At 37.1% G+C, this 12,500-nt stretch overlaps 1 protein-coding gene across 3 annotated transcripts in view; it reads right to left on the bottom strand.

Moving 5' to 3' along the window:
- Window positions 1-12,500, bottom strand: part of garnl3 (GTPase activating Rap/RanGAP domain like 3) — a 95,882-nt gene that overhangs the window by 79,771 nt on the left and 3,611 nt on the right. Inside the window, exon 1 of one of the 3 annotated variants that reach the window (XM_067438668.1) lies at window positions 2,094-2,444. The exons of the other annotated variants lie outside the window; for them this stretch is intronic. Coding sequence (XP_067294769.1) covers window positions 2,094-2,125 — 32 coding nt within the window. The 5' untranslated portion in view covers window positions 2,126-2,444. Of the gene's footprint in view, window positions 1-2,093; window positions 2,445-12,500 lie in introns of those variants that run through there. 3 annotated transcript variants of the gene reach the window in all.

Raw genomic sequence — 12,500 nt, 5'->3', positions numbered from 1 at the left:
GGAGACAGCGGTGTGGAATAAAGGTAAAATATTAGAAAAATACGGCATAAAAAAAGAAGAAGTATTAAGACATACTGTGCCCCATAATCATAACCAAGCCTAGAAAAAACACGGAAAAACACCCCTTTAATGTTTTAAAACTCTAAAAACATACTTTTTTTACAAAAAACAAACAAACAAAAAAACATGAATTTATTGACAGTAGAAAAATATCTCCCCAACTTTCTGACATCCATTGACTGAAATGAACAAATGCGCACACCTGCCCACCTACATTTACACTTCAACAACAGGCCTACCTGCTCGCTATTCAAAAACGTTCGTATTAAAGAATGAAACGTTAGAAACCTCAGTGTTTCAGAATTTGCAAAGAGGCTGTTATTATTGAAAGCAATGTAAGTATATGGCTTGTGTATAATGTACACGTAATGTAAAAGTAAATTTCTCATGCAAAAAGGACATTTGCATACTGTAGAAGTATTACAAAGAAGCATTCAATTTAACCCTTTCATGCATGACTAACCACATTTAGGATTTTTTTTTAAATCTCTCTCTCTCTCTCTCTCTCTCTCTCTCTCTCTCTCTCTCTCTCTCTCTCTCTCTCTCTCTCTCTCAAAAAATGTTTTTTGAGTAAATATTTTACCTTTTCAGGTACAAGTGGCCTTCACTGGTGTGGTACACTTCAGGGTACATTTTAAGTCAGGGCTAGGCAAGTTTGGTCCTAGAGAGCTGATGTCCTGCAGAGTTTAGCTCCAACCCTAAACCACCACAGTATAAAACGTATGGCTCCCAGCATGCATTGCAGCATAAAGTATGTCACTATCGTTGAGATTCATATGCTGATTCTTGATATCTGTGTGTGGCTAAACTTTATCCCCCTAGAATATATTTAAAAATTATTTAAAAATTCAGAATGTCAAAAAATATATTTATTTTGAAGAATGTTTGTAACCAAGCAGATAGGGCAACCATTGACTATAGTAGGGAAAAAAAACTATTGTAGTCAATGGTTGCTGTTGCTCTATCTGCTTTGTTACAAACATTCTTCAAAATATCTTCTTTTGAGTTCAGCAGAAGAAACTCATACAGGTTTGGAACAACTTGAAGTTGAGAAATGATGACAGAATTTTCATTTTTGGGTGAACAATCTCTTTAAGCACACATGTATGTATTGAATTGTCCCACAATAGGGGACAAAATTAAAAGCTTCTCATGGTTTACTATATTTAATAATATGTAATATACTGTATTATAATATAATATTGACCATTTTTAGAGAGTTGTTAGAAAAAGCTGAGTGGAATTTTAGCGGAAATACGTAGGCAGTCATTGTGCATAGAATCCACTACAGAGAAGGTGGAAAATGGTCATAAATAACTGATTTCTAAGTATTGTTAGTGCAAAACACTTCAGTAACATTAACACAAAAATGTATGATATGACCTTGAATAATAGTACTAGACTTTGTTATTATAAAATGAAACAATATTGCACAAGCAAGCGAGTGGAATATCAGCACAGATGTGATCGTACAACAACATAGGCGAGCAATTTTCCACATGCCACTTGAGGCTATATCAGCTCATCAGCAAAGCTTCTAGCTAACATTTCTATTGTGCTTCATCAGATATCATATGTGCTACTGCAAGATCTATGGAAAATCCCTTTTTTTGTAAAATATGATCCTTTTGATAAACCAAGAGATACCTTGCGTCAGTTCTAATGCTTTGCAGTAACAACTTGCCGAAGATAATCGCAGGTCTTTCCAAAAAACATCAAATGACTTGGAGTATAGCTATCCCTGGTTCTTCCTGTCGCTTTCTGACTATCAGACACAATGCTGATCCAAGCACATGCCTTACAATTTATTAATAATCTGAAACTATTTTCGTACAAACTGAATTTGAATTTTCATACACAGATATAGGATTTGCTTGGCATCAGCTATGCCTCTGGCAACATTCAAACAGATCTGTTCAGCTAAAGTGAAAGAATATGTCAATTTTTAAAAAAATAAATAAAACCCTGAATGGGATTGTTTAATATAAAATCAATGCAATCAGCACATTCAATATATCCTTTAAAAACCTTACCTATTGGTGTTCTGATACTTTAAGCAGATCATGGGTGAGTCTTTGACTTGTGGGTGTTGCAGGAAAAAAATATCTCTCAAAATGTTGAAATCCTTGCAATAGGAAATATGTCAATTGTTAAAACAACAAAGACATTATTAAAATCCTCATTGCTCATCAACAAGATCCTCATAAGTCGACTTAAACCGTTTCCCTGCTTCCATCATGAATGTTGTAGACCAACAGAAGATTTTTTTTTGTAAATAAAAGTAGGCAGAGAGTGACACAGAAATAACTGTCTGGCAGAATTCTGCTGTGAGTATTTGTTGTTGTCTGTGCACCTGAGAACTAGAAATGTGTTGATAGAAAATCCTGTTATACCACACCACTGATCCTCTGCTCTCTCTCTCACACACACACCTTGGAGAGCAAAGATCGAGTGGGCCCAAAATCACATGAACATATTGTGTGTTTGCTTGCCAAGTACAGACTTAAGCACAGCACGATCTTTTCCCACATAGATCAGCCTTGATGTAAAGCACCCTCACTGACATCATGCTATACAAAATCAGCATTTTGCAATATCAACAAAAAACACTTTCACTCAGTTCCATATTCAGTATTTCAATAATTTGCTAAATGCTATCTTTATACTGGTTGAATAATGACATCATTTTCATTTTTGGGTGAAAACTGAAAGAACGGCATCAGTAACGTTGACTATTTAGAACTTAAACAATATAGATTTGCTTATAGGATGATTTTTTATAATAATATATTAATGTATGTTTCCATTTTCTATTTTTACAGCTCAATAAAAAAAAAAATCCTTAGAATAATATTAAATTAATGATACATAATTAATAATATATAATTTTATAGTATATAATATTATTATATACAATTATTTGCATTAATTTGTCTTTAGAGTATTTTTTCCCCTTATGGTATGCTGAATGCCAATATTTATCAAGTAATTTAGAAATATCATTAAGAAATATCATTATATCATTAAATGTGACTTGTTTAACAGTTTGCACATGATAACCCATGGGACTAATTGTGAAAACACAGCTAGGAAAAATTAGCCTGAAAAGCCAGACCCACATCAAGATGTTTGGTCTGGAAACTCATCATTGACAGGGCTCAATCCGAGGGGCGGGATAAACGGTTGTCTTTCAAACTCCCTCTGCACGCGATAGGATAGCGCTACAACCAACCAGGGCAACGAAGGTGAAACAGAGCCTGTTGATAGATTAAACATTCGCCGTATCCGGTCGGCTAAACTCCGAACACATCTTCCCTTTTTAAGAATGACTTCAGTGACGTTCTTTGTTCTTTTCTCAGAGAAAAGCTTAACTCCAAGTCTTCCAGAGTCGTGGTCAAAGCTGATTCGAAAGACCGCCGGCGTTCGCCAGTTTCTGTGATTACTAGAAGCACGCAAACGCAACTCGGCCGTCGTCATTATGACCCCGCCCGCCGACTCTATACACGACGTGATTGGCCCGTCCAGATTGTGAGGAATACAGCTCAGGCAAATTAAATTTGCTGCCGCTAGGGTGTCTAGATTTCTAGGCTAATGAAAAATAAATGACTTTATATGTAAAAAAAAAATATATATATATATAAATATATATATATATATATATATATATATATATGTGTGTGTGTGTGTGTGTGTGTGTGTGTGTGTGTGTGTGTGTGTGTGCTGGTAATCCCTACGTTATGTGGACAAAATGTCCGAAATCCTTGTCCTTGTGGGGACATTTTTTGGTCCCCATGAGGAAAACATCTTCTAAATCATACAGGATGAGTTTTTTTGAGAAATTAAAAATGCAGAATGTTTCCTGTGATGGGTAGGTTTAGGGGCAGTGTAAGGGGATAGGAAATACGGTTTGTACAGTATAACAACCATTACGCCTATGGAAAGTGTGTGTGTGTGTGTGTGTGTGTGTGTGTGTGTGTGTGTGTGTGTGTGTGTGTGTGTGTGTGTGTGTGTGTGTGTGTGTGCGTGCGACCTGGTAATCCCTACGTTATGGGGACAAAATGTCCCCACAAAGATGGCAATATCCGAAATCCTTGTCCTTGTGGGGAGTTAAAATCAACAGGACTCTTCTTTTTCAGTGTAACCCGCGCATTCCACACATAACTTGATTTTCACCTGTTTAGTCATCACTTTTGGAGCATCCCTGCTTGTCAGTGTAGTGAGGCCAATAGGCAATGGCATCTGACCTTTGGTTGTAGTATGTATCATATCTTCCAAACTGGCATAGAATAACCTAAATGCCTGACTTCAACAACAATCTACAACTCTATTCTTCATCTCTGCCATCACCCTCACTGCTTCTATCCTCCTTGATCTTCAACTTATTTATTTCTTACTATAACCTTTCTGATGCACTGCCCTCACTATCATCAATACTTTCTGGAAAAGGTACAGCTTTCCACTATTTCTTCTATAAAACTTACAGGCAAAAAAAAATTATTATACTGCATGACAGCAATGAACAATTGGCAAGTGGCAGCTACTCAGAAAATATGTATCCCGCATGACGCACAGATTTTCTGGTCATTAAGTTATTGTAGAAGGCATATTAGAATGTACAATGAATTTTTAAAAAATGGAATATGTATTGTCATGTCTAAAATGAACTAACATGCGCTAATGTATTCACTACCTTGTTGCCAAAAATGTCAAGCACAGATAGGGAAATAGATTTCATTTATAAATTACAGCTTTATTTAAGAGTGATTCTTGTTTTTATTAAAATCTCATGGGAGTTTGAAAGAAACAGTTGCCATTACAACTTCCAGTGAAACACAAGAAATAATAGAGAATTTCCAAAACGAACACTGAACACGAGGACAAGAAAAGAGCAGACAGACCAGACAGGACAGGACAGCAGCCTTTTCCCTTTTAGACTTTGACACAAACATGCACATGCATATAAATGCACCTATCTGCTGCTGGCCAGCTGTGGCACAAAGGTTATGTCCTTTGATTATGATAAAGACGGGGGTCATTCTTCATGGTGTGTGTCTGACAGAGTGACATTTTCAGTGCCCAGTCTGTGAACTGCTGGCATTTTAGAGCAGATCAGACTGAGGGCAGATGTTAAGGCTAAACTCTCCCTGAGGAAAGAAGAATGAACCAAAGCAAATATTCTTTAAAAAATGCTGCAAATGCATTAAACAAAATTCTCAGCATGATTGGTGTGAATAACAAATACGCAGTCTCTTATTTTATTGTTTAAATCTAGTGATAAAGCAGTTGGATGAACAGAGTGCAATACTAGTATGCACCATATTTGCCATGCCCTTTAGAGAATACTATAGGCTGGATCGGCAGCTTAACAGCAAAACTTCGTTTTGGGCCTCAATGTGTATCATATATGGTAAAAGACCCTTGGCAGGTAAACACACACACACACACACACACACACACGCACGCACACGCACGCACGCAAACATGTATGCACACACGTACGTTGGTTTTTGTGAAATGTGGTGACATTTCCATAGGCATAATTGTTTTTATAATGTACAAACCGTATTTTCTATTTTCTATCCCCTTACACTGCCCCTGCCCATAAGCCTACCCATCACAGGAAACATTCTGCACTTTTACTTAAAAAAAGCTCATCCTGTATGATTTATAAGCATTTTGAAAAGTGGGGACATGGTCAATGTCCTCATAAGTCACCCTCTCCTTGTAATATATATGTCATACCTATGTCATTATACACATTTGTTTTGTGTATAATGAACAAAACAATTATACCCCCCCCCCCCACACACACACACACACATATATGAATGAATGAATGAATGAATGAATCATTTATATAGCCCTTTCATACTGTACCCCCAAAGCACTTTACACTCATGTCAGGGATCTCTCCTCAACCACCACCTGTTTGCCGCATACCCTTGGATGATGCGACGGCAGCCGCAGTACAACAGCGCCAGCTAGTGATAGAGCTATTTCAGTGGATAGAGATTATTATTATATATATATATAAATTTAGTCAGTCTTTCTTTTTCCAACTTTTCTGGGAAGGCTTTCCCCAAGGTTTAGTAGTGTATTTATGGAAATTTTTGACCATACTTCTAGCACATTTGTGAGCTCAGGCACTGCTGTTGGACAAGAAGGCCTGGTTTGCAGTCTCCTCTCTAATTTATCCCAAAGGTGGTCTGTCAGGTTAAGGTCAGGACTAGTCAAGTTCCTCAATACTAAACAAACTTAAACATGTCTTTATAGACCTTGCTTTGTGCACAGGTGTGCAGTCATATTGAAACAAAAAGGGCCATTACCCAAACTGTTCCCACAAAGTTGAAAGAATGAAATTGTCCAAAATGTCTTGGTATGCTGAAGCATTAAGAGTTCCTTTCAACTAAGGGGCCAATCCCAGCCCCTGAAAAACAACCACACACTGTAATCCCCCCTCCACTAAACTTTACAGTTGACACATTGCAGTCAGGCAAGTACCGTTCTCCTGGCAACCACTAAACCCAGACTCATCCATGGGATTGCCAGACAGAGAAGCGTGATTTGCCACTTCAGAGAACATGTTCTTGAGCTCCACTGCATCCAACGGCCATGACAACCCATTCAATGAAGCTGTCTATGCACTGTTCTTAAGCTAATATGAAGACCACATGAAGTTTAGAGATCTGTAGCTATTGACTCTGCAGAAAATTGGCAACTTCTGCACACTGTGCGTCTCAGAATGCGCTGAACCTGCTCTGTGATTTTACGCGACCTACCACATTTTGTGGCTGAGTTGCTGTTGTTCCTAATTGCTTCCACTTTGTTATAATACCACTAACAGTTGACCATAGAATATTTAGTAGTGAGGAAATTTCACAAATGTACTTATTGCACAGGTGGCAACCGATCACAGTACCATGCTTGAATTCACTGAGCCCCTGAGAGCGACTTATTCTTTCACAAATGTCAGTAGAAGCATCTAGGTGCTTGATTTTATACACCTGTTGTCTTTGAAGTGATTGGAACACCTGAATTCATACTTTCAATCCATTTGGCAATATAGTCTGTATATATATTATGGGCCTTTTGGCAAACCAAAATACACCTTTTCTTTGTTAAAATGCTTTGTGTCAACAACAAATCTCTCTGAAAATCTCAAATTACTTGATATTAAAGTACAGCTAAATTATTATACCTGGTTCGTCTTAAAATCCAATAGGTTCCATATATTTGACCACAGTGTCCTCTAGTGGTTATATATTCTATTGCAGAATCAGATACATTTAATAATGTTGTCTGCAAATGTTTTTTGACTAGTTGCATTAAAATACATAAATTAACTGATTTAGAGATAATTCATTACTGTTAAAAAATAACTCATCCAGCAGCAAGTTCTGAAATTTATTTGGGAGTGACCATGCAATAAAAATATACACTATAGGAAGAATTTCACCAAAAAACAAAACAAAAAACAAATCGTAATTATTTAAAAAGTTCTCCCAGAAATGAAAATTGTGTCTTCATTCACGTTTTCAAAGTTTCAAGTTTCCACCCAAATTCTCACCCTAATTTATTTCTTTGGCTGAAAATAAATAAATATATTTTGAAGAATGTTGATCATTTGTCTAAATTTTTTCGATTTCCCATAGCATTTTAATATACATAATCTATGGGGCCAATCAACTGTTTGGTTACCCATATTATTCACAATATCTTCTTTTGCATTCAGAAAAAAGAAAGAAATTCATACAGGTTTGGAGCAATTTGAGGGTGAATGACAGAACTTTAATTTCTGACTCACATATAATTTTATTTATTTATTTAATTACATTTTTAATTCCAACCCAATGATTCCCATTGCGCTCAGACGGCTCAACCACTATTTGTTTACTTGTTAGTTAATTATTTGGGCTACAATAAATCAGGTTTTTGAACAGAAATGTTTTTAAAATAAAATATGTGAAATTCCATTCCTAAAACTGCAAACCCCTAAATACTGACAGTTAAATATAACAGAAATGGAAAATACGTATCTGAACATTCTAAAACAATCTAAATATTTTGAAAAGATCATGTGGCTATAGGATCTATTAATTATTATCAATTTGCAGATAATATGAAAACATCTTGCTAAATTAATTATAATCTTATCGTCATTGACCACCAGGTGGGGCAAACTGGATAAACAATATACATACTGCATATATCCTAGCTAGCTGATCGGAGCTTAACCTTGCTCCAGGAGTTCCATTCCAGCCCTGTTATAACACACCTGCCTTGAAATATTCCCTCTAACCTAGGACTACCTATGTATAACATTATGTCAGAGGGCATTACACACACAGCACTTCCTCCAGTTATTGCACTTCTTGTTTTGTTTTTTATCAGTCTTAACCAATTTAAAGGTGTGATGAATTGAGAAATCAACTTTCCCTTGAGCTTTTGATATATCAAAGGTCATGGTGATATAAGAATATCCTCTAAGTTTCAGAGCTGAAAACTTCCTTGTTAGTCAAAGAAATATTTTTTTTTATAAACACCAGGCTCAGCAAACGGTCCTGTGCTTCACACTGATGTCAGTGCGCAACGAAATACCACCCCTTACAGAATCTACAGCGTGTCCTACAGTCTATGGTCTAATCCAGTAGCCTCGCTCACCGACTCATGGAGGGCACGTGCTAGCTGGTCAACAATAAACATGCAGAGGAAGATTAAGATATTGCGCTATTCCTGGTTGTGGAAGAACACAGTTGCTGCATAAGCTTCCTTCTGATCCTAATATTAGGATTGTGTGGTTGAACTTTATTTTTAATGAAGTTCCAGCTCACGTGGGGAAGACATAATCACTTCAGTTCACTGTGGAATCGTTTGTAAACAAATCTCCTGTCGATGCTGGATTTGGATCTGACAGGAATGGTGCAACACACCGATGTGAGTAAAACGTGTATTTATATGTAATAGTGTTGCATTGTTATAGATCGTTTTGCTTATGTGTACACAGAGCATACCTTTAGCACGCTGGATTCAGACACGTATGGGCCAGGGCTCGCAAAGCCCGGCAGGCTGATGAATCTCATTTATTCTGTTTTTGTTCTGCTATTCTCTCTCGGTCGTTGACATCTGAAGGGCAGCGCGCACGTGTGTGCGTGCGTGCGGTTTGCGCTTATATCATCGATCTTGTAATATCGTGTCTATGTGTAATATAAAAATAATTGTCCAATCAATCGCGTGTCGATGAGAAATAAAACATTGTGTTTGCTTGATAAAGACATTTACAAGCCCTGTGGTCGAGATAATCATTCTGGTTGTCGCTTCTCCCTCATTCTCTCCTCATGTAGACTGACAGCGGAACTTAAGCTCATTAAATATGCAAATCTTATCCAATCCTAGCCGTGGGCGTTTACTTCCAAGTCTCCAGTGCGGCACGGCCATCAAAACCCAGCATTCAAGAGAGAGCCTCAAAATCAGTGTATAAAATTTGAATGTAAAAAACACACAAACGTCATTAGTTGATCTCAGAACACAGTATAAAAAAAATAAAAAAGCCAGTTCATGACACCTTTAAAGATTCCTAGCCATCCTAACATAGAACCACACTGTTTCATTTACGCTACACACACCCAGTGTGAATGCCCTTGTAGTGGGGAGCTAACCACCAGTATTTTAAACAGTGGTCCGGCCAAAGGCTAAACTCCAAAAAGCTCCATCCATCCATCCTATGCTGGGTGCGTTCCAGGGTTGCTATAACGGGAAGAGAGTCTTTCCTAGTGAGGCTTCCTGGAGCGAAAAACACTAATGTGTAGGTATGCGTCTTTAAACCTTAAATGGAAGCATATGTGGGCGCGGAATGAAAGTTTACATAGGGCTGTAATCAGAGCGGGACTCGTTCTTTTATTCCTCTGCTTGATTTCCGTCTATTTTTCTCTCCAAATGAGGAGGTTGTGCTCGAGCACATGCAGACCGCACAGCTGAGAGTGATTAGTGTTAGCTGTAGTGCTAGTATTATCAGATTGGTACAAACTGCAGGGCTGGCTGAAAATAGCAAGAACTTATGCTCTTCTTTAGTCTCTTTTGCAGGCACAATCCATATGATTCAAGTGAGATTCATGAGATACTATACAGGCTCATGCTCGGGTTACTGGATGAGTTTGTTTTGCTGCTCAGCATACACACATTTGCACACGTTCAAACACAAATGATCTCAGTGTGAGTCATAGAGTGTAATCTCCACCCTAACAGTTTAAATGGTGCTATGAACTTTCTCACTTTCATTTCTAAGTTCACCATTTTCTCATCAGTAATAACTACAGAATGCAGGGAAAGGAAGGCATGAATATTTGGTTACACTTTAGGGTGTCCTTGGTACTGTGTAATTATACAAAAAGTACTGAGAAATATTAATTAGTAGCCTAAAACAAATTTGAATTTGTTTAAGGGCTAGTTGCATGTAATTATGCATCATTTACTTACTATAGTTATTACTAGTAAGTACATGTAAAATGTGTAACAAGTACACTGTCAAATAAAGTGTTACCAAATATTTCAACAACTATGTAAATATTCTTTGTAATATCTTTGTAACTTCTAAAATTAAGGATTTATTTTTTCATATTTTTTCATGGCGTGTATTTGTGGATGTAGAGCTTTGTGTTTAACTACATTAACAGTGATCATTTCTAGTGTTTTCCTGTAGAGAATGTGGGCAGTCCACTGCTATTTCTGCTTTTTTATGGCGACGAGTCAAAGGAGGTAGGTAACACAAGACCAACTTTCAAATCCACAAGGATACCTTCATTCTTTTTCCTCCAGTGAAAAGGAAGAAATGGATAAAAAATGTTTTGCTATACTTTCTATGATCTCAGTGGGGCTCTATTATTCTACTACGGTATGTCTTTGAAATATATTTCATTATTTAAAAAAAAATAGTAAGTGGGAGTCTGGAATTCCATGTCTTACACTTCACAGTGTTTTAACATTTTAGTTTGTTTGACTATTTATTTTGGAGGACTGAAAAAGACAAGAATAAACAACAGGTATCTTTTGTTCCTTGAATGATTCATAATGTTGAGGAAATTAAAGTCTCATTAGAGGTGTTTACAGCTTGCAGATTCCTGACAGGGAGGCTACAAAAGAAAGTAGATAAGAGGAAAATAAATGGTGCACAGAAAATGAGCACAGAAAAGACCTAGTATGTTAGTGAGAGAGAGAGAGAGAGAGAGAGAGAGAGAGAGAGAGAGAGAGAGAGAGAGAGAGAGAGAGAGAGAGAGAGAGAGAGAGAGAGAGAGAGAGAGAGAGAGAGAGAGAGAGAGAGAGAACCTTTATTACAAATATTAAAGGGTTTTCACACAAAACTGAAAATTAGATTTTTGTCTGCTTACCCCCAGGACATCCAAGATGTAGGTGACTTTGTTTCTTCAGTAGAACACAAATTAAGATTTTTAACTCCAACCGTTGCAGTCTGTCATATAATGCATGTCATTTGTCAAAGTTGAACGTATGAGATCTATGAAAGTTTAAAAAAAAACATACACTTACAAATCCAAATTAAACCCAGCGTCTCGTAACGACACATTGATGTCTTAAAACACATAACGATCGGTTCGTGTGAGAAACCGGACAGTATTTATAAAAAATGTTTTACCTTACATGCAATATATGTATAACAGCCATGAGCACGTCATCACTTCCGGTGATGTACATGACATGGCGTATATCTTAATTGAAAACAAGCGACAGAAGTGATCTCTCGTGCATCTCGTCATGCATTATATGACTGACAGACTGCACATGCATTATATGACTGACAGACTGCAATGGTGTGAGTTAGAAATCTTCATTTGTGTTCAACTGAAGAAAAATGTCACCTACTGTAAATAAAATCAATAAAGAAATTCTAGATTTGATTAAATTGGAAAAGCAAATGGAGAGAGAGAGAGAGAGAGAGAGAGAGAGAGAGAGAGAGAGAGAGAGAGAGAGAGAGAGAGAGAGAGAGAGAGAGAATGCATGACTTTGTAATTAAAGCAGTGTTGAGTACAGAAAGTTCTGTGCACGTGTGTTTGTGTGTGGCATTCAAAACAACTGAATGATAATGTTATACTCTGCCACTTGAGAAGAGGAAAAAAACAGTTTTCATGATAAAAGGTTATGGAAGAATAAAATCAAATCAGTGAGCCTCTCGCCTACATGTCATTAGGGGCTGATGCATTCTCGTCCTCGTCAAGGTCCTTGTCTGAGTACAATAAGTCTGTCCACAGGAGTAATTTGTTGCTTGTTTGGGGAGCATGTAATTTGTGGTTTATATGGGAAGGGATTTGTGTAGCTTTTACTGAAATAAGGTACATTCCATGGAGTGCATTGAAGATATTAAGCAGTATTTAGTCACATAGACTACATGTTTCTGTGTTATTAATTACCTGCAAGTGCTTCAAGTATCACAG

The sequence above is a fragment of the Pseudorasbora parva genome, chromosome 3 (assembly GCF_024679245.1).
Source record: "Pseudorasbora parva isolate DD20220531a chromosome 3, ASM2467924v1, whole genome shotgun sequence".
Lineage (NCBI taxonomy): Eukaryota > Metazoa > Chordata > Actinopteri > Cypriniformes > Gobionidae > Pseudorasbora > Pseudorasbora parva.
Note: the sequence above shows the minus strand (reverse complement) of the source record. Positions and strands in the feature narration are given on the sequence as shown.